General features: G+C 44.2%; 1 protein-coding gene across 12 annotated transcripts in view; it reads left to right on the forward strand.

Annotated features, from left to right (window-relative positions):
- Positions 1–623: 623 nt before the first annotated feature.
- The window catches only part of LOC135254211 (tripartite motif-containing protein 16-like), a 95227-nt gene continuing 73399 nt past the window's right edge, over positions 624–22451 (forward strand). The window contains exons 1-6 of one of the 12 annotated variants that reach the window (XM_064334309.1): positions 630–1542; positions 13901–13996; positions 14237–14470; positions 14636–14795; positions 15209–15256; positions 15731–16842. In XM_064334309.1, the coding sequence (XP_064190379.1) occupies positions 952–1542; positions 13901–13996; positions 14237–14470; positions 14636–14795; positions 15209–15256; positions 15731–16257 (1656 nt within the window). In that variant the 5' untranslated portion in view covers positions 630–951 and the 3' untranslated portion in view covers positions 16258–16842. Of the gene's footprint in view, positions 1543–2215; positions 2312–2551; positions 2786–2930; positions 3091–3513; positions 3616–4035; positions 5100–13900; positions 13997–14236; positions 14471–14635; positions 14796–15208; positions 15311–15730; positions 16843–18352; positions 20040–20737; positions 20834–21073; positions 21308–21506; positions 21667–22095; positions 22144–22451 lie in introns of those variants that run through there. The other 11 variants (XM_064334297.1, XM_064334317.1, XM_064334315.1 and 8 more) reach the window with 11 other exon arrangements.

Genomic DNA, 22451 nt, shown 5'->3' on the forward strand with positions numbered 1-22451 from the left:
ATAGCACTGCAGGCTAAGCAAGCTGTGGGTCTCATAGCACTGCAGGCTAAGCTGTGGGTCTCATAGCACTGCAGGCTAAGCTGTGGGTCTCATAGCACTGCAGGCTAAGCTGTGGGTCTCATAGCACTGCAGGCTAAGCTGTGGGTCTCATAGCACTGCAGGCTAAGCTGTGGGTCTCATAGCACTGCAGGCTAAGCTGTGGGTCTCATAGCACTGCAGGCTAAGCTGTGGGTCTCATAGCACTGCAGGCTAAGCTGTGGGTCTCATAGCACTGCAGACTAAGCAAGCTGTGGGTCACATAGCACTGCAGGCTAAGCAAGCTGTGGGTCACATAGCACTGCAGGCTAAGCTGTGGGTCTCATAGCACTGCAGGCTAAGCTGTGGGTCTCATAGCACTGCAGGCTAAGCTGTGGGTCACATAGCACTGCAGGCTAAGCTGTGGGTCTCATAGCACTGCAGGCTAAGCTGTGGGTCTCATAGCACTGCAGGCTAGGTGGCCAGTTTGAGAAAGCCAGGTTGGGAATTTAGCCAGGACACCGGGGAACCCCCTACTCTTTGAAAGAAGTGTCATGGGGTCTTTAATGACCATAGTGAGTCAGGACCTGGGTTTAACGTCTCATCGGCAGAGTGTTAAATGCCCAGTTACCCACACCCACTGCACCACCCTGCCATCTACATCTCTCATCCTCATGCAGAGCTTTAGATCGGATTCCCTAATTTCAGTCTTTCCCTTCCCCTCTGATGTGTCTGAGTCACATCCTGTACATCAATACTGCAAAGCGACTGTGTGTGATATTTATCGAAGAGTGGAGAGTCAAATAAATCTGGCCTCAGTCCAACATTACACCTCCTGCAGCTGTGGGCTGAACCAGGAAGTCATTCCCACTCTATCTGTCACGCAGTTTCAGAGAAACGAAACTTAACTCTGTCTCTGTCAGTGTGAACAGTAAAATGGCTGAAGGTGGAGTTTTACTGGATCAGGACCAGTTCAGCTGTGCGGTTTGTCTGGATCTGCTGAAGGATCCGGTGACTATTCCCTGTGGACACAGTTTCTGCATGAGCTGTATTAAGGGCTGCTGGGATCAGGATGATCATACTGGTGTCTACAGCTGTCCCCAGTGCAGACAGACCTTCACTCCAAGGCCTGTTCTGGGCAGAAACATCATGCTGGCTGAAGTGGTGGAGAAACTGAAGAAGACAGGACTCCAAGCTGCTCCTCCTGCTCACTGTTACGCTGGACCTGGAGACGTGGCGTGTGATGTCTGCACTGGGAGAAAGCGCAAAGCTGTCAAGTCCTGTCTGGTGTGTCTGGCCTCTTACTGTGAAACGCACCTCAAACTTCATAATGAACTCCATCCAGGAAGCACACATAATGTCATCACTGCTACTAGAAACCTACAGGAGAACATTTGCCCTCAACATAAAAAACTGCTGGAGGTTTACTGTCGTACCGATCAGCAGTGTATCTGTTATCTGTGTGTGATGGATGAACACAGCGGGCATAAAACAGTCTCAACTGCAGCAGAAAGGACTGAGAAACAGGTAAGGACTGAACCTTTTTAAGATGATTAATACCATAAAGACTCATTTCACTTTACCACATCATACTACTTTAATACATGCTCCTAGAATGGGTTGTCAAAGTTTTTTTACCACAGGTGTGTTTCAGTAAAATTGTACAGGGACTTGATCTCAGGTTTCAGAACAACAGTGATAAAGTAGGGAGAGTAAGAATCAGAGTGGAAAGTGAACACTAGTCTTCTAAAATATCTTTCATGACCTCATTCTGGAGGAATTTGTGATAACAGCCGTGTAGATATACATATAGATATATAAGTAGTATTAGCAGTAATTAGTAGTATAATGCGTAAAGAACTGGTCTTGTACCCTAAAGGCCACAGTTTCGATTCCAGGGTAGGACACTGCCATTGTACCATTCAGCAAGATACTCAACCTTAACCTGTATATAGTGTATGTGTATATATATCCATCTATGTAAATGGATGCAATGTAAAAGTTTTGCGAGTCACTCTGGATAAGAGCATCAGCTAAATACCTATAATGTAACAAATCTGTAATTTACAAAAAATAAAACAACAGGACAGTAAAAACAAGATAATTCCAAACATTACAATGGCAGATAAAATTGAGTTGTAATCATACAGTAAATATACAATAAATATTGTTTTAATGGGGAAAGCAAATTTTTCCACAGAAGCAGCTGGGGGTGACACAGAGTAAATTCCAGCAAAGAATCCAGGAGAGAGAGAAGGAGCTGCAGGATCTGAGACAGGCTGTGCAGTCACTCAAGGTGAGTACTGACCAGAGGAGAAGGCAACATCTGGTTGCTGGAAGAGCCATTTCAGGGCTCAGTCAGGGCTCTCCTCCAGTCAGCCAGTGAGGAGCCCAGTATTGGGCCACTTTTCAGCCCTGTGGGGCTCAATCCCACTGAGCCACACTGTGGGGAACAGGCTGTCTGGGGTCCCAGTAAGAGCTGAGTGAAAGGCCTAGTTAAAATGTACAGCCCTCCTCTCTCTGTGTCTCCTAACAGCGCTCTGCACAGGCAGCAGTGGAGGACAGTGAGAGGATCTTTACTGAGCTGATCTGCTCCATTGAGAGAAGGCGCTCTGAGGTGAAAGAGCTGATCAGAGATCAGGAGAAGGCTGAATTGAGTCGGGCTGAAGGACTCCTGGAGCGACTAGAGCAGGAGATTGCTGAGCTGAGGAGGAGAGATGCTGAGCTGGAGCAGTTTTCACACACAGAGGATCACATCCAGTTCCTTCAGGTAACTTCACTGGCTCTCTGACAGTCTGCACTGTGTACATTGTACATACATGGTGAGGAGTGTTCCTCATTTACAAAGATCTGTTACTGACATCTGCACAAGAATCTGTATTGAGACTATTCCCTGTCTGTCTGTCTGTTTGCAGAGATGTCAGTCTCTCTGTGCCCCTCCTGGACCTGAAGACTTTCCCAGCATCACTGTCAGTCCACAAGTCTCTTTTGAGGCTCTGAGGAAATCTGTCTCTGAACTGAAAGAGCGACTGGAGGACGTCTGCCAGGTGGAATTAGCAAAGATTTCTATAAAAGGTTATTACGGCTGAAATACTTTTATTTTTTATCACAAGGTTTAAAGTATATTTTTTCATTATGAAAGTTACGCTTAAGGTTTGTACCACTATCTTGTTCTCTGTGCTCCAGGTTTTTACCTTACTAGCACCAGTTAATTTACAGCCCTGTTCAGATATCCATCATCTTATCTTGAGCCATTATGTTCACATTTTTAACTAAACTTATATGGTATAGTCATGTTTTCAGCAGGTCAGGTGTAGGTGATACCGTGTAAACACCACGGCCCACCGCTTCACACCGCCACTGCTTCCCCTCTGAGGCACTTCCCCCTCCGCTGGTTTCCTGGGGTAAACCCTGGTTAGTGTGGGTTAGTGTTAGCGAGGGACATTCATAAATTAAGCTTTTGGAAATTAAGCTTTCTTCTGATCTCTCTCTTTATAGTGGAAGAAGTCCATAATGAGCCCAGGACCAGAGAGGACTTCTTACAATGTGAGTCTGGAATTAAACCTTAATTAAAACAATGAAGCAAGAGGTGATTTTGAGGTAATATGAAGAAAAAGATGATTCATATAATGTTCTATATTCATAACGGACTTGCTTTAGGGATCTCATACCTCCTCTTCACAGTCAGATCCCTGTAAATTAAGCTGAAGGCATCCTGGTATTAAACATATGGATCATATATAATAATATACAGTATGTCCTAGAATAGGGCTGTGTGAAGACATTTACAAGAACAATATGGATTAATATAAAAATATTTATGATCATAGCAATAGGTGAAAATTCAGTACAATAAGAATTGAAGAAATTAAAAAATTAAGTGAAAAGTAACTGAAAAGATATGATCAAGGATAAAAAGCTAAGTGTGCACAAAAAGACATTGATCGGGAAAACATAAAAATATGTAAAATTTGTGAAATGTGTAAAATATGTAAGAGGAGCTCTCTTCTCCCCCATCAGATTCCTGTCAGCTCACTCTGGACCCCAACACAGCACACAGAAACCTCTCTCTGTTTGAGGGGAACAGAGAGGTGACCTGTGTGAGAGAGACCCAGCCATATCCTGATCACCCAGAGAGATTTGAGCACTTGGCCCAAGTGCTGTGCAGAGAGGGTCTGTCTGGACGCTGTTACTGGGAGGCTGAGTGGAGTGGGGATGGGGTTTTTATAGCAGTGTCATATAAAGAGATCAGCAGGAAAGGGACGGATAATGACTGTGGTCTGGGATTTAATAACAAGTCCTGGAGTTTGCGCTGCTCTTCCGGCGGTTATTTATTCTGGCACAATGCTGAGTGCACTGGAATCCCTGGTCCCCCCTCCTCCAGATTAGGAGTGTACCTGGATCACAGGGCAGGAACTCTGTCCTTCTACAGCGTCTCTGACACAATGACCCTCCTGCACAGAGTCCAGACCACATTCACTCAGCCCCTCTATCCTGCGTTTCTGTTTCATTCTGTTGGATCCTCTGTAAAGCTGTGTGATCTGGGATGAGGCAGCGAGCGATGGGGAGACCTGGGCCCTGGTTCTGAGGCTAGGCTAGCTCAGTTAGCATTGCGGCCGTACAGAGCGCTCGTTTGCTCGCCTGTCTCTGCTCCTCTGCTCCTCGCGTCTGCAGCCACACTCAGCAGAACGCTGCTCCTTTGCTATTGGCTGCCTGCCTTTGAGTTCACCTGCCAATCATGATAACTTAGCTCCTCTTAACCAAGCTTTTTTTAACTATTAAAACTAGCTGTTATAGTGCCACCATCTTGCCAATTGAAATATGTTTTATTGTCAAACTATTGACCAAATTTGGTCCCTCTGAGCCTTTTTGTTTTTGAGATCCAGATACTTTGAGAGCAGTAAAAAATAATAGTAACAATCTGAACAAACACAATAGAGTGTTCTAGCACTTAATGCTTGGACCCCTAAGCTTAATTTCTATAACATCTTTCATACATCACATGCAACACAAAGTGCTTCACATTTGAGGACAGGAATATGAACAAAACAAATATTGTTTTCTGTGATGTATTGGGGTTACATTTGTCAGTGCACGTTCCCTGCACATTTGAGCCTATTAGGCACGCGCCTGGAACATGCGCACTTTAACTATGATGGCGCCGTCCAGGAAGAAAGCATGTCCCTAATGATTACTGCGTTGTGAGTCCGTCTGTTGTGTTTTGCAAGTTAACTTTAGTAAACGCTATGCAACTATATTCTTGTCGTCCATGCCTTGAGAGTTTTACAACGTTTAGCCGATCTAACACTGGCGACGAGGCGGATCACACTGAGCGCTACGGCTGCTAGAACCCATGGACTGGAATTGGCCGCGATAACACGGTGATGTTCGCTAGCTTTTCTGTTTGATCTGTGAACGCCATAATGGCATGTGTGGACACGGACTTGAGAGGGACTGAATTCATCTGAACGGGAGTTTTATTAGTTGTTTTTTTGCCCTTGCGGGAAAGCGCTATGACAAGCTTATGAAGAGCTGGCTAACTGCATCTTTCGTTATCGTCTGTAACGTCGCATTCTGATTATCATTAAAAAGAAAAGAAAACGCGCAACAGGAAATTAATCAAGTGAGACAAACTTTGCTAACATGGCCACATTTGGACGTATTGAAGAATTCACAGAGGAAAAAAGCAGCTCCTGGCAGGAGTATGCAGAAAGACTAGAATGTTTTTTTGTTGCTAATGGCATTGTAGAAGCTGAAAAGAAAAGAGCAGTTTTTTTAAGTGTGTGTGGCCCAGCTACATACTCCACCTTGCGGTCTCTCCTGACACCACGGCTGCCCTCAGCAGTTCCTTATGAGGATATCATAATTTGCCTTGGTCGCCATTATAGCCCTGCTCCATCATCTATTGTCCAGCGGTTTAACTTCCATCACTGCAAACAAAAACCAGACCAGCCCATCGCAAGTTACATTGCTGAGTTGAGAAAACTCTCAGTTTATTGCGAATTTGGGGACCAATTGGAAAATATGCTTCGTGACCGCATTGTGTGTGGTGTCCTTGATATTAATCTGCAGCGCCGTCTCTTAGCTGAGCCTAACCTAACATTTGCTATGGCCGAGGAGAAGGCTGTGACTGCTGAAGCTGCTTCTACAAATGCACGCATGCTCCGCCCAGTGGAGGCACCTGTATCTGACACAGCAGTTGATGTTCATCAAACTCAGCCCCGAAGAGGACAGAGTGTTACAGGTGATGCAACGGAAGGCCGCAAGCCATGTTTTCGGTGTGGGGGACCTCATGCGCCACAAAGCTGCCGGTTCAGCACTGCAGTATGCCATTTCTGTAAAAAAAGAGGCCACATTGCTCGTGTTTGCATGGCAAAGGCACGTTCAAATGCACCCTCTGCGGCTACACATGTAGTTGAAGTGCAACCTCAGCAAACTGATTATCCAGGTGTGGAAACTGAGGGTAATTATCTTATCAACTGTGTGACTGAGCATGAAGTACCTCAGAAGAAAGTGCCATACCATGCCACCGTCACAATCAACAGTAGGAAACTGAAAATGGAAGTGGACTCTGGAGCCGCTGTTCATTGATAAGTGAAGACACATTTCATTTCCTCTGGCCTGAAGGAACCCCTCAATTAATCAGCGACGACTGTGTTCTGAAACAGTGGTCGAGTGCACCCCTCAGCGTGTTAGGTAAGGTGCTTGTTGATGTGAAATACCAGAAGATGGAGTGCACCTTGCCCTTGCTGGTGATTCAAGGTCGCGGGACCAGTTTGCTTGGACGTGACTGGTTTGGCGCCTTGGGCATAGAGGTTACAGGTGTGTACCAGGTCCGCCAGCAGTCCACAGCGGCTATATTGGCAAAGTATGCTGAAGTTTTTGCTGAGGAGCTTGGGGCTTGTCGGGGTCCTCCTGTCTCAATTGAAGTGGATCCTAACACAGCACCCAAGTTTTTCAAAGCTCGTCCGGTGCCTTTTGCATTGCGGTCAAAGGTAGACGAGGCTTTAGATCGCTTAGTCGAGCAAGGTGTGTTCATGCCAGTGAAACACTCAAGGTGGACCACTCCGATAGTACCAGTCACAATAAAGGATGGTAGCCTTAGGCTGTGTGGCGACTATCATTGCACCGTCAACACAGCTGTTAAGCCAGATGTCTACCCACTACCCACTGTGAGTGAGCTCTTTGCAGCTCTAGCCGGTGGTACGGTTTTCACGAAACTGGATCTGAAACAAGCGTACCAACAGCTCCTGTTGGACAATGACGCAGCGGAATTACTGACCATCAACACACATCGTGGTCTGCTCCATGCCTTGCGCTTACAGTTTGGAGTGTGTACAGCTGTTTCCATTTTTCAACGATTTATGGACACGCTACTAGCAGGTATTCCAGGAGTGAAGCCCTACCTTGATGACACACTCATTGCAGGCCGGACACAAGATGAGCATGATGCACGCCTTGATGAGGTGCTACGCCGTTTTGCCGAGAGTGGGTTGCGACTCCAAAAAGAAAAATGCAGCTTTGCAGTCCCTGAAGTGGAATACCTTGGATTTCGGGTGACAAAAGATGGAATAAGTCCAACGTGGTGAGAAGGTGGCGGCTATTCGGAACGCTCCCACGCCAAGCAACAAGACCGAGCTCCAGGCCTTCCTGGGTTTGCTGAATTTTTACAACTGTTTCCTCCCCAATAAGCCACTGTCCTTGAGCCGCTGCACCGCTTACTGGACAAGTCGGCAGCATGGAGATGGACCGAAGAGCATACAACAGCCTATGTGCAAGCTAAGCTGCTGCTGCAGGCTGATGGCATCCTTGCACATTATGATGAAAAGAAGCCACTTGTGCTGGTGTGCGATGCCTCGCCCTATGGGCTTGGGGCACTGATGAGTCATGTTGAGCCAGATGGCCGGGAAGCACCTGTGTGTTTCGCCTCACGCACCCTGACCTCGACAGAACAAATTATGCCCAAATCGACAAGGAGGCACTAGCTGTCGTCTTTGCTGTCAAAAATTCCACCAATACTTGTCTGGCCGGCCATTTGTGGTCCACACAGATCATAAGCCCTTGCTCGGATTGCTGCATCACTCCAAGCCGATGCCCCAGGTCCTCTCCCCTCGCATGCTGCGGTGGAGTCTGATTCTGGGCGCCAACCAGTATGAGCTGTGTTACCGGCCTGGCAGGCAGGTGGCCAATGCAGACGCCCTCAGCCGCTTGCCGTTGCCTTCGGCCACTACGGAAATTCCACAGCCGCTTGAGGTCTTACTGCTAGAGGCCGTTCCAGACGCTCCGGTGCATGCTGAGAAGATAGCAGCCCTCACGGTGAAAGACCCTGTCCTCTCCCGTGTGTTGAGATGGATCTTGCAGGGCTGGCCAGATGGAAACAGTGACAAGCGTTTCAGTCCTTTTTTCTCGCCCGCCATGAAATGTCTGCTCACAAGAACTGTGTGCTCTGGGGCAATCGGGTGGTGGTTCCAGTACTGGCAAGGGAGGAGGTGCTGGCACTACTCCATGACGCACATCCCGGCATTGTGCGCATGAAAGGTCTTGCGCGCAGCTACGTGTGGTGGCCGGGCATAGATGCTCAGGTGGAGGAGGTGGTGAAGAGATGTTCTACATGCCAGATGTCACGACATAACCCTCCGAGAGCACCTGTGCATCCCTGGGAGTGGAGCTCAAGGAAGTGGTCCCGACTTCATGTCGACTTCGCTGGCCCATTCCAGGGGAAGGTCTTCCTTATTGTGGTGGACTCACATTCAAAGTGGTTGGAGGTGGCGTTGATGAATTCCATGTCATCCGCTGCAGTGATCACCACACTGCGCCAGCTGCTGGCAACCCACGGTTTGCCTGATGTAATTGTGTCGGACAACGGCACAGCTTTTACCTCGGCGGAATTCAAAGGATTCATGGAAAGAAACGGCATCAGGCATGTAACGGTGGCGCCCTACCACCCCTCATCCAATGGGCAAGCGGAACGTATGGTGCAAACAACGAAGGAGGCATTAGGAAGAATCCTGAAGGGAGATTGGCAGACACGGCTGGCTCGATTTCTCCTGGCCCAACACACAACACCACACTCAGCCACTGGAAAGAGCCCAGCTGAAATGTTGATGGGTCGCCGCCTCACCACGGCCCTTGATCGCCTTCACCCAGATTTTGGGGCGGAAATGCAAGAAAACAAGAAAAGGCCGCAAGTAAAAGTCAAGGTACTGCGGCAGTTCAAGGAAAGAGAGGCTGTACATATGCGACACTATGGAGGAGGCCCAAAATGGGTACCGGGAGCAGTCGTGGAGGCTACAGGACCACTGTCGTACAGAGTACAAACAGCAGATGGCCAAGTGCACAGACACCATGTGGACCAGCTCAGGGGACGGATGTCCCCAGCTCCTGATGCAGCACTTGTTGCTGCCAGTGGTGTACTGGAATGGCCCTTGGAATACTACCCCACAAGCTTGCCAGTGTCAGACCTCACACAGGTTGAGGCTACTCAAGAAAAGACTCAGCCCCTGCCGCAGGCGCCTCCCAGTTCTCCAGCTGTTGCTGATTTCCCAGTTCTCCCTGCTCAACCCCAACGGCCAACCCGCCAGCGAGTTCTTCCTCGGTGCTTTCAGGACTAAAGTGGGGGGAAGGGGTGTGATGTATTGGGGTTACGTTTTTCAGTGCACGTTCCCTGCACATTTGAGCCTATTAGGCGTGGAACATGCGCACTTTAACTAAGATGGCGCCGACCAGGAAGAAAGCATGTCCATAATGATTACTGCGTTGTGATTCCGTCTGTTGTGTTTTGCAAGTTAACTTCAGTAAACGCTATGCAACTATATTCTTGTCGTCCATGCCTTGAGAGTTTTACAACGTTTAGCCTCGCCCCACTTTGTGTCTATATGAGGAGTGTGATCCTGCTCCTGTGAGCCTCACCCCACTTTGTGTCTATATGAGGAGTGTGATCCTGCTCCTGTTAGCCTCGCCCCACTTTGTGTCTATATGAGGAGTGTGATCCTGCTCCTGTTAGCCTCGCCCCACTTTGTGTCTATATGAGGAGTGTGATCCTGCTCCTGTTAGCCTCACCCCGCTTTGTGTCTATATGAGGAGTGTGATCCTGCTCCTGTTAGCCTCGCCCCACTTTGTGTCTATATGAGGAGTGTGATCCTGCTTTTGAAATCCATCTCTCCTTTACAGCAGAGTGGGTGTGTGCTGTTATCCGAGAGGCTTGACGCTTCAGTGCTCGACTAATCAAGTCCTAATTCACGTTTATGAAACAGAGTTAGCCAGAATTAAATTCCCGACATTATTTGACACAGCATCATATTATCCTGTAGTGACATACATGAAACGGGGCCCAGCTGTAATTAAAGTGGGAGGAAAAACATTCAGATGTTTTAATTAAATATTAGTCTTAAATTAATTAAACAAAAATAGACTCTAGTTTGATTTAACACTGATTATTTTGCTGCAGAAGAGATTTTTAAACTGATTGAATTCATCAACAAGTTTTATAAAACTTCTTATTTTTAAAGTGTATTAAATTTGAGGTGGTATAATAGAATTATAGTTTTGGGGGAGTTTTTTAAAGGCACTTATTCAAATAAATGAAATATACAGAAAACAGAATAAATTGATTTTAAAAGATGAAACTTTGTTTTTCTTTCTTGGTCACAGTGTTATTCTCATGAATTCTCAGTGATCAGCAGAAACCAGTGCTTCAGGTAAGAAATGTGAAAGGAACCCTGGCCAGGTCTCCACAGGCTGCAGTTTGGAAATGAAACAGTTGGAATGCTCTGTTATGTGTAAACTGCTGCCGAAGCTTTTCCAGCTAACAGTGCTGACAGCTTTGTTGCATTGTTATTGCATGTTAAAAACTGCTGCCTGAACTTCCAACCTACGCTTTGTGGCATTGTATGATAAAAATATGAAAGATATTATATAAATAAATGAGAAATATCAAAGTTGATTATAAATGTAAATGTTAAACATAAATGCTAATTTTCCACACATTTTAAATCATTGATCACATAAACCTGTATGGGAAAATGAACTGTAGAGCGCTGGAGCTGGAACTCGCGGGGAAACTGATGATGTGATGGCATTTCCTCTGTATGAGGTAAAGGAGACTGACAAACTGTTCCCTGCTGAATTACTGGGGCTGCTGACCATAATGTGGACAACAGCGACCTCTTATGCTCATTAAGAGAAGTACATATCAAAAAAGTTTGTTTTTTTAAATTACCTTCAGGGAAGAATGCTTCATCACGCTGACTTGAAGGTTTAAAGGACTATTTCAATGTTAGTTTTAAAAATATATATTATACAGTTTTAGTGTATGTTTCTGATTCACCCAGACAGTTTTAATGTGTGATAAAGGATATTTTAGTTTCTGACAATCAACTTAACTACCAAGCAGTTTGTCCAGCAATGTTGTGTCTCCTGGGGGTTGAATGTGTGTACATTTTCCAATTATCCCACAAAATATAATTTTTAATAATAAGATTAATGAATCTTTCTTTCAATTTGAACTATTTCCTATGCATCACTCACCCTGAAATCTTTGCACTCAAAAAAAGAAGCATGATATTAAAATGATATTTACGCTTATGATTCATGTATTCATACAGACAGGTGACATATGAGAAACATAACGAATGCAGATGCTTACATACAGACTTACTACATGATACAATTAAGCAATTAACATCCTATTATGCTCTGTGGCATGTATGAAAATGCTGAGCAGGCCCAGTTCACCTCGATTTTGGATCAAGAGGAAAAGATCGAAATGACTTTGAAAAATGATTCATTATTGGGGCACGGATGGCAGGAGCTTTAGTCACTGTTTTTGATATAAAATAAAAGATTTTTTGTGCGTTCTTAAAGTCGCTCTCAAAGTAGTTTCTCAGAGTGAACAAAATCTGTGAAATACTGTGTGTGTGGGTGTGTGTGTGTGAGTATGGGTGTGAGTGTGTGAGTGTGTGTGTCTGTGTGTGTGAGTGTGTGCATGTGTGAGTGTGTGTTGTGAGAAGGTTTGTGTGTTGAGTGTGGATGTAGTGTGTGTTGTGTGTGTGGTTGTGTGAGTATTTTGTGTGGTGTGTGTGTGTGGGAGGTGTGTGGGTGTGAGTATTTGTGTAGTGTGTGTGTGTGTGTGTGTGGATGGGTGTGTGTGTGTGTGGGGTGTATGTGTGGCATGGAGTGATGTGTAAGTGCTCTTGTGTATGGTGGGGGTTAAGTGTAAATCTCCACTCCCTTTAGAAACTGGCTAAACTCATCAGTATGTAATTTGTATAGCTCAAAAATATGTACATGTATTCTTTCTTTCTGCACAGTCATTCAGTGATATTCATCACCAAGCAGGTTAATAAACAAACAATCACCACCCTGTCATATGTGTGTTTGTGTGTGTGATCTTTATGAGTAAATCTACACTCTCTGCTCAGCCTGCTCTGCTCAGCCTGGCCTCAGTCCAACACCTCCTGCAGCTATGGGCTGAACCAGGAAGTCACTCCCACTCTCTCTGTCACATAGTTTCAGAGAAACGAAACTTAACTCTGTCTCTGTCAGTGAGAGGAGAAAAATGGCTGAAGGTGGAGGTTTACTGGATCAGGACCAGTTCAGCTGTGCGATCTGTCTGGATCTACTGAAGGATCCGGTGACTATTCCCTGTGGACACAATTACTGTACGGGCTGTATTAAGGGTTGCTGGGATCAGGATGATCATACTGGTGTCTACAGCTGTCCCCAGTGCAGAGAGACCTTCACCCCAAGGCCTGTTTTAAGAAAAAACACCATGCTGGCTGAAGTGGTGGAGAAACTGAAGAAGACAGGACTCCAAGCTGCTCCTCCTGCTCACTGTTACGCTGGACCTGGAGACGTGGAGTGTGATTTTTGCACTGGGAGAAAGTGCAAAGCTGTCAATTCCTGTCTTGCTTGTCTGGCCTCTTACTGTGAAACTCATCTCAGCTCACTTGAATTTCCTGCTTAAGAAGCACAAACTGGTCAAAGCCACTGGAAACCTGCAGGAGAAGATCTGCTCTCATCATGACAAACTGCTGAGGTTTATGTCGTGATCAGCTGATCTGTCTCTTGTGATGATGAACACAGGATAACAGTCTCAGCTGCAGCAGAGGACAGAAACAGTAGCTGAACCTTTAGATGTTATATATAAAGACTCTTTTCACTTCATCATCATACTATTTAATAGCTGTCTGAAATGGGTTGTCAAAGCTGTTTACACAGGTTGTTCAGTAAAATTGTACAGGAGACTGATCTAGGTTTGAGATGCACATGATATAAAGAGAGTAAGAATCAGATAAGTGAACACTGTCTTCTAGAATGTTTCAAGACCTCTTTGGAGGAGTTTGTGATAACAGCCAGAGATATCCATATAGATCATAGTGTATTAGTGGTAATAGTATAAATGCGAAAGTGAACTGATCTTGTACCCTAAAGCCAGCTTCATTCCGGAGGTGACACTGCATGTACATCAGCAAGATACTAACATTAAATGTAGTATGTGTGTGTAATTATCAGTATATGTAAAGGAACGAGTCTTGGAGTCATTGGTAAGTTCATTCAGGTAAATTTTACCATTATGCAGATATCAACCATTAAACATGTAATATGTGTTGCCATTATATCCATATACTGTATATATATATAAACAGATGCAATGTAAAAGTTGTATAAGTCACTGAATAAGTGCGTCAGCTAAATACCTGTAATGTAACAAATCTGCTATTTACAAAAAATAAAAAAATAAAACAACAACAGGAGAGTAAAATCAAGATGGAAATAAAAATTAAGATAATTCCAAACATTACAATGGTAGATAAAATTGAGTTGTCATCATACAGTAAATATACAATAAAAATTGTTTTAATGGGGAAAGCAAATTTTTCCACAGAAGCAGCTGGGGGCGACACAGAGTAAATTCCAGCAGAGAATCCAGGAGAGAGAGAAGGAGCTGCAGGATCTGAGACAGGCTGTGCAGTCACTCAAGGTGGGTACTGACCAGAGGAGAAGACAACATCTGGTTGCTGGAAGAGCCATTTCAGGGCTCAGTCAGGGCTCTCCTCCAGTCAGCCAGTGAGGAGCCCAGTGTTGGGCCACTTTCCAACCCTGTGGGGCTCAATCCCACTGAGCCACACTGTGGGGAACAGGCTGTCTGGGGTCCCAGTAAGAGCTGAGTGAAAGGCCTAGTTAAAATGTACAGCCCTCCTTTCTCTGTGTCTCCTAACAGCGCTCTGCACAGGCAGCAGTGGAGGACAGTGAGAGGATCTTTACTGAGCTGATCGGCTCCATTGAGAGAAGGCGCTCTGAGGTGAAAGAGCTGATCAGAGATCAGGAGAAGGCTGAATTGAGTCGGGCTGAAGGACTCCTGGAGCAACTGGAGCAGGAGATTGCTGAGCTGAGGAGGAGAGATGCTGAGCTGGAGCAGTTTTCACACACAGAGGATCACATCCAGTTCCTCCAGGTAACTTCACTGGCTCTCTAACAGTCCGCATTATGTACATTGTACATACAAGGTGAGGAGTGTCTCTCATTTACAAAGATCTGTTACTGACATCTGCACAAGAATCTGTATTGAGACTATTATTTGTCCTTCTGTCTGTGTGTCTGTCTGTCCTTCTGTCTGCAGAGCTATCAGTCTGTCTGTGCCCCTCCTGAACCTGGAGACTTTCTCAGCATAACTGTCAGTGCACACGTCTCTTATGAGGCTCTGAGGAGATCTGTCTCTGAACTGAAAGAGCGACTGGAGGACGTCTTCCAGGGAGAATTATCAAAGATTTCTATAAAAGGTTATTACGGCTGAAATACTTTTATGTTTTATTTTATGTTTTTTTTGTTATAGAAGCTACGCTTAAGGTTTGTACCACTATCTAATTCTCAGTGCCCCCAGTTTTGACCTTACTAGCACCAGTTCATTTACAGCCCTGTTCAGATATCCATCATCTTATCTTGAGCCATTATGTTCTCATTTCTAACTAAACTTATATGGTACAGTCATGTTTTCAGCAGGTCAGGTGTAGGTGATACCGTGTAAACACCACGGCCCACCGCTTCACACCCCCACTGCTTCCCCTCTGAGGCACTTCCCCCTCCGCTGGTTTCCTGGGGTAAACCCTGGATAGTGTGGGTTAGTGTTAAACGAGGGGCATTCATAAATTAAGCTTTTGGGAATTAAGCTTTCCAGTGATCTCTCTCTTTACAGTGGGAGAAGTCCATATTGTGCCCAGGACCAGAGAGGACTTCTTACAATGTGAGTCTAGAATTAAACCTTAATGAAAACAATGAAGCAAGAGGAGATTTTGAGGTAATATGGAGAAATAAAGGATTTATATAATGTTCTATATTCATAACGGACTTGCTTTAGGGATCTCATACCTCCTCTTCACAGTCAGATCCCTGTAAATTAAGCTGTAGTCATCCTGGTATTGAACATATGAATCAAATATAATAATATACCGTTTGTCCTAGAATAGGGCTGTGTGAAGAAAGTTGCAAGAACAATATGGATTAATATAAAAATATTTATGATCATAGCAATAGGTGAAAATTCAGTACAATAAGAATTGAAGATATTAAAAAATTAAGTGAAAAGTAACTGAAAATATACAATCAAGGATAAAAAGCTAAGTGTGCACAAAAAGACATTGATCGAGAAAACATTAAAACATGTAAAATATGTGAAATGTGTAAAATATGTAAGAGGAGCTCTCTTCTCCCCCATCAGATTCCTGTCAGCTCACTCTGGACCCCAACACAGCAAATCAACACCTCCGTCTGTCTGAGGGGAACAGAAAGGTGACCCGTGTGAGAAAGATCCAGTCATATCCTGATCATCCAGAGAGATTTGAGCACTGGCCCCAAGTGCTGTGCAGAGAGGGTCTGTCTGGACGCTGTTACTGGGAGGCTGAGTGGAGTAGGGATGGGGTTTTTATAGGAGTGTCATATAAAGAGATCAGCAGGAAAGGGCGGAGTGATGACTGCACTCTGGGAGGTAATAACACGTCCTGGAGTTTGCACAGCGGTTTCTGCGGTTATTTTTTCCTGCACAATAATGAGAGCACTAAAATCCCTGTTCCCCCCTCCTCCAGAATAGGAGTGTACCTGGATCACGGGGCAGGAACTCTGTCCTTCTACAGCGTCTCTGACACAATGACCCTCCTGCACAGAGTCCAGACCACATTCACTCAGCCCCTCTATCCTGGGTTTGGGGCTTATTTTAGATGCTCTGTGAAACTGTGTGATCTGGGATGAGGCAGCGAGCGATGGGGAGACCTGGGCCCTGGTTCTGAGGCTAGGCTAGCTCAGTTAGCATTGCGGCCGTACAGAGCGCTCGTTTGCTCGCCTGTCTCTGCTCCTCTGCTCCTCGCGTCTGCAGCCACACTCAGCAGAACCCTGCTCCTTTGCTTGAGGCTTCAGTGCTCGAATAATCAAGTCCTAATTCACGTTTATGAAACAGAGTTAGCCAGAATTAAATTCCCGACATTATTTGACACAGCGTCATATTACCCTGTATTTTTAAGTGACATACATTAAACGGGGCCCAGCTGTAATTAAAGTGGGAGGAAAAACATTCAGATGATTTAATTAATTAGTCTTAAATTAATTAAACAAATATAGACTCTAGTTTGATTTAACACTGATTATTTTGCTGCATAAGAGATTTTTAAACCGATTAAATTTATAAACAAGTTTTATAAAACTTCTTATTTTTAAAGTGTATTAAATTTGAGGTGGTATAATAGAATTATAGTTTTGGGGGAGTTTTTTAAAGGCACTTACTCATTCAAATAAATGAAATATACAGAAAACAGAATAAATTTCTTTTAAAAGATGAAACTTTGTTTTTCTTTCTTGGTCACAGTGTTAATCTCATGAATTCTCAGTGATCAGCAGAAACTCAGGTGCTGGTCCAGGTGAGAGAAATGATGAAAGAGGGAATCCTGGCCAGGTGCCTCCACAGGACTGCAGTGTTGGGAAATGAAACAGTCTGAAATGCTGCTTCTGTTATTTGTGTAAAACTGCTGCTCTGAAGCTTTTTCCCAGCTAACAGTGCTCGACAGCTTTGTTGGCATTGTTATGCATTTAAGAAATACTGAAAAAGTATATATTATATATAAACATAAATGAGAAATATCAACGTTGATTATAAATGTAAATGTTAAACATAAATCTTAATTTTCCACACATTTTAAATCATTGATCACATAAACCTGTATGGGAAAATGAACTGTGGAGCGCTGGAGCTGGAACTTGCGGGGAAACTGATGATGTGATGGCATTTCCTCTGTATGAGGTAAAGGAGACTGACAAACTGTTCCCTGCTGAATTACTGGGGCTGCTGACCATAATGACAACAGCGACCTCTTGTGCTCATGAAGAGAAGTACATGTCAAAAAAGTTCATTTTTAAAATTACCTTCAGGGAAGAATGTTTCATCACACTGACTTAGAGGTTTAAAGGACTATTTCACTGTTAGTTTAAAAAATATATATTATACAGTTTTAGTGTATGTTTCTGATTCGCCCAGACAGTTTTAATGTGTGATAAAGGATATTTTAGTTTCTGACAATCAACTTAACTACCACGCAGTTTGTCCAGCAATGTTGTGGCTCCTGGGGGTTGAATGTGTATACATTTCCCAATTATCCCACAAAACTTCATTTTTAATAATAAGATTAATGAATCTTTTGTTCAATTTGAACTATTTCCTATGCATCACGGACCCTGAGATCTCTGCATTCAAAAAAAGAAGCATGATATAAAAATGATATTTACGCTTATGATTCATGTGTTCATACAGACGGGTGACAAATGAATGGAAAAACCAGAATAAATGAGAAACATAACGAATGCAGATGCTTACATACAGACTTACTACATGATACAATTAAGCAATTAACATCCTATCATGCTCTGTGGCATGTATAAAAATGCTGAGCAGGCCCAGTTCACCTCGATTTTGGATCAAGAGGAAAAGATCGAAATGACTTTGAAAGAGGGTTCATTATTGGGGCACGGATGGCAGGAGCTTTATTCACTGTTTTTGATATGAAATAAAAGATTCTGTCAGGCACTTCATAGTACTCAAAGTAGATTATTTCGGTATTTCGATCTTGAACAGCACTGGATAAGGCCGGGGCAGAGCCCTAGAGGGGTACACAGAACAGATCCAGCAGCAAAAGCAGTTTTTATCACATATAAATGGAGCAAATGCAATTTCTTAAACACATAAGGATGGAGCAATACAATTCTAACAATAGGATTGGAGAATGCAAATCTTGACGCATGGGATGGAGCTGGGTGGTGGAGGGATTTACGAAGCAACGTGCAGCGCTTGCATGCCGGAGGAGCAGCCGAATGAGTAGAGGGAGGCTGTTTAAGTAGACCGCCCTGTTAGTGAATGTACTGTGATAGGCGAACATCACTCAGCTGAGCATCAGCTGATTCAGCCGGAGCGGCTTGACTCTCGTGGCCTGCCAGAACTACGCAATGCTCCATTTTTGTGTGCGTTCTTAAAGTCGCTCTCAAAGTAGTTTCTCAGAGTGAACAAAATCTGTGAAATACTGTGTGTGTGAGTGTGTGCATGTGTGAGTGTGTGTGTGCGTGAGTGTGTGCATGTGTGAGTGTGTGTGTGTGTGAGAGAGAGTGTGTGTGTGTGCATGTGTGCTTGTGAGTGTGTGTGTGTGGGTTGTATGTGAGTATTTGTGTGAGTGTGTGCGTGTGTGAGTATTTGTGTGTGTGAGTATGTGTGTGAGTGTGTGCGTGAGTGAGTATTTGTGCGTGTGAGTATGTGTGTGTGTGTGTGCGTGTGTGAGTATTTGTGTGTGTGTGTGTGTGTGTGTGTGTGAGTATTTGTGTGTGTGTGTGTGTGTGTGTGTGTGTGTGGGTGTGTGTGTGAGTGTGTGCGTGTGTGAGTATTTGTGTGTGTGAGTATGTGTGTGTGTGTGCGTGTGTGAGTATTTGTGAATGTGTGTGTGGGTGTGTGTGTGTGTGTGAGTATTTGTGTGTGTGTGTGGGTGTGTGAGTGTGTGTGTGCGCATGAGAGTGATTGTGTAAGTGCTCTTGTTTGTGGTGGGGGTTAAGTGTAAATCTCCACTCCCTTTAGAAACTGGCTAAACTCATCAGTATGTAATTAAGCAAATTAATTTTGTATAGCACAAAACTATGTGCATGAATTCCATCCGCACAGTCATTCAGTGATATTCATCACCAAGCAGGTCAATAAACAAACATTCACCACCCTGTCATATGTGTGCTTAAGTGTGTGATCTTTATGAGTAAATTTACACTCTCTGCTCAGCCTGCTCTGCTCAGCCTGGCCTCAGTCCAACACCACACCTCCCGCAGCTGTGGGCAGAACCAGGAAGTCACTCCCACTCTCTCTGTCACGCAGTTTCAGAGAAACAAAACTTAACTCAGTCTCTGTCAGTGAGAGGAGAAAAATGGGTGAAGGTAGTGTTTCACTAGATCAGGACCAGTTCAGCTGCCCGATCTGTCTGGATCTACTGAAGGATCCAGTGACTATTCCCTGTGGACACAATTACTGTATGGGCTGTATTAAGGGTTGCTGGGATCAGGATGATCATACTGGTGTCTACAGCTGTCCCCAGTGCAGAGAGACCTTCACCCCAAGGCCTGTTTTAAGAAAAAACACCATGCTGGCTGAAGTGGTGGAGAAACTGAAGAAGACAGGACTCCAAGCTGCTCCTCCTTCTCACTGTTACGCTGGACCTGGAGATGTGGAGTGTGATTTTTGCACTGGGAGAAAGCGCAAAGCTGTCAATTCCTGTCTTGCTTGTCTGGCCTCTTACTGTGAAACTCATCTCCAGCCTCACTATGAATTTCCTGCCTTTAAGAAGCACAAACTGGTCAAAGCCACTGGAAACCTGCAGGAGAAGATCTGCTCTCATCATGACAAACTGCTGGAGGTTTACTGTCGTACTGATCAGCAGTGCATCTGTCTGCTTTGTGTGATGGATGAACACAAAGGCCATGATACAGTCTCAGCTGCAGTAGAAAGGACTGAGAAACAGGTAAGGACTGAACCTTTTTGAGATGTTTAATATTATAAAGACTCATTTCACTTCATCACATATCATACTATTTTAATAGCTGCTCTGAGAATGGGTTGTCAAAGCTTTTGTTTACCACAGGTGTGTTTCAGTAAAATTGTACAGAGACTTGATCTCAGGTTTCAGATCCACAGTGATAAAATAGGGAGAGTAAGAATTAGAGTAGAAAGTGAACACTAGTCTTCTAAGATATCTTTCATGACCTCATTCTGGAGGAGTTTGTGATAACAGCCATGTAGATATACATATAGATATATAAGTAGTATTAGTGGTAATTAGTAGTATAATGCGAAAGGAACTGATCTTGTACCCTAAAGGCCACAGTTTCGATTCCAGGGTAGGACACTGCCATTGTACCATTCAGCAAGATACTCAACATTAACATGTGTATAGTGTGTGTGTATATATATCCATCTATGTAAATGGATGCAATGTAAAAGTTTTGCGAGTCACTCTGGATAAGAGCATCAGCTAAATACCTATAATGTAACAAATCTGCAATTTACAAAAAATAAAACAACAACAGGACAGTAAAAACAAGATGGAAATAAAAATTAAGATAATTCCAAACATTACAATGGCAGATAAAATTGAGTTGTCATCATACAGTGAATATACAATAAATATTGTTTTAATGGGGAAAGCAAATTTTTCCACAGAAGCAGCTGGGGGCGACACAGAGTAAATTCCAGCAAAGAATCCAGGAGAGAGAGAAGGAGCTGCAGGATCTGAGACAGGCTGTGCAGTCACTCAAGGTGGGTACTGACCAGAGGAGAAGACAACATCTGGTTGCTGGAAGAGCCATTTCAGGGCTCAGTCAGGGCTCTCCTCCAGTCAGCCAGTGAGGAGCCCAGTGTTGGGCCACTTTCCAGCCCTGTGGAGCTTGATCCCAGTGAGCCACACTGTGGGGAACAGGCTGTCTGGGGTCCCAGTGAGAGCTGAGTGAAAGGCCTAGTTAAAATGTACAGCCCTCCTCTCTCTGTGTCTCCTAACAGCGCTCTGCACAGGCAGCAGTGGAGGACAGCGAGAGAATCTTTACTGAGCTGATCCGTTCCATTGAGAGAAGGCGCTCTGAGGTGAAAGAGCTGATCAGAGATCAGGAGAAGGCTGAAGTAAGTCGGGCTGAAGGACTCCTGGAGCAACTGGAGCAGGAGATTGCTGAGCTGAGGAGGAGAGATGCTGAGCTGGAGCAGCTTTCACACACAGAGGATCACATCCAGTTCCTCCAGGTAACATCACTGGCTCTCTGACAGTCTGCACTGTGTACATTGTACATACAAGGTGAGGAGTGTTCCTCATTTACAAAGATCTGTTACTGACATCTGCTCAAGAATCTGTATTGAGACTATTATTTGTCCTTCTGTCTGTGTGTGTCTGTCCTACTGTCTGTCTGACTGTCTGTGTGTCTGTCTGTCTGTCTGTTTGCAGAGCTGTCAGTCTCTCTGTGTCCCTCCTGGACCTGGAGACTTTCCCAGCATTACTGTCAGTCCACTCGTCTCTTTTGAGGCTCTGAGGAAATCTGTCTCTGAACTGAAAGAGCGACTGGAGGACGTCTTCCAGGCGGAATTATCAAAGATTTCTATAACAGGTTATTACGGCTGAAATACTTTTATGTTTCATCACAAGGTTTAAATTTTATTTTATTTTTTTTGTTATAGAAGCTACGCTTAAGGTTTGCACCACTATCTAATTCTCAGTGCTCCAGGTTTTTACCTTACTAGCACCAGTTCATTTATAGCCCTGATCAGATATCCATCATCTAATCTTGAGCCATTATGTTCACATTTTTAGCTAAACTTATATGGTGTAGTCATGTTTTCAGCAGGTCAGGTGTAGGTGATACCGTGTAAACACCACGGCCCACCGCTTCACACCGCCACTGCTTCCCCTCTGAGGCACTTCCCCCTCCGCTGGTTTCCTGGGGTAAACCCTGGTTAGTGTGGGTTAGTGTTAGCGAGGGGCATTCATAAATTAAGCTTTTGGAAATTAAGCTTTCTTCTGATCTCTCTCTTTATAGTGGAAAAAGTCCATAATGAGCCCTGGACCAGAGAGGACTTCTTAAAATGTGAGTCTGGAATTAAACCTTAATTAAAACAATGAAGCAAGAGGAGATTTTGAGGTAATATGAAGAAAAAGATGATTTATATAATGTTCTATATTCATAACGGACTTGCTTTAGAGATCTCATACCTACTCTTCACAGTCAGATCCCTGAAAATTAAGCTATAGTCATCCTGGTATTAAACATATATAATAATATATGTCCTACAGTAGGGCTGTGTGAAGAAAGTTACAAGAACAATATGGATAATTATAAAAATGATTTAGATCATAGCAATAAAAAATTCAGTACAAGAAGAATTGAAGAATCTA

The sequence above is a fragment of the Anguilla rostrata genome, chromosome 4 (genome assembly GCF_018555375.3).
Source record: "Anguilla rostrata isolate EN2019 chromosome 4, ASM1855537v3, whole genome shotgun sequence".
Classification (NCBI taxonomy): domain Eukaryota; kingdom Metazoa; phylum Chordata; class Actinopteri; order Anguilliformes; family Anguillidae; genus Anguilla; species Anguilla rostrata.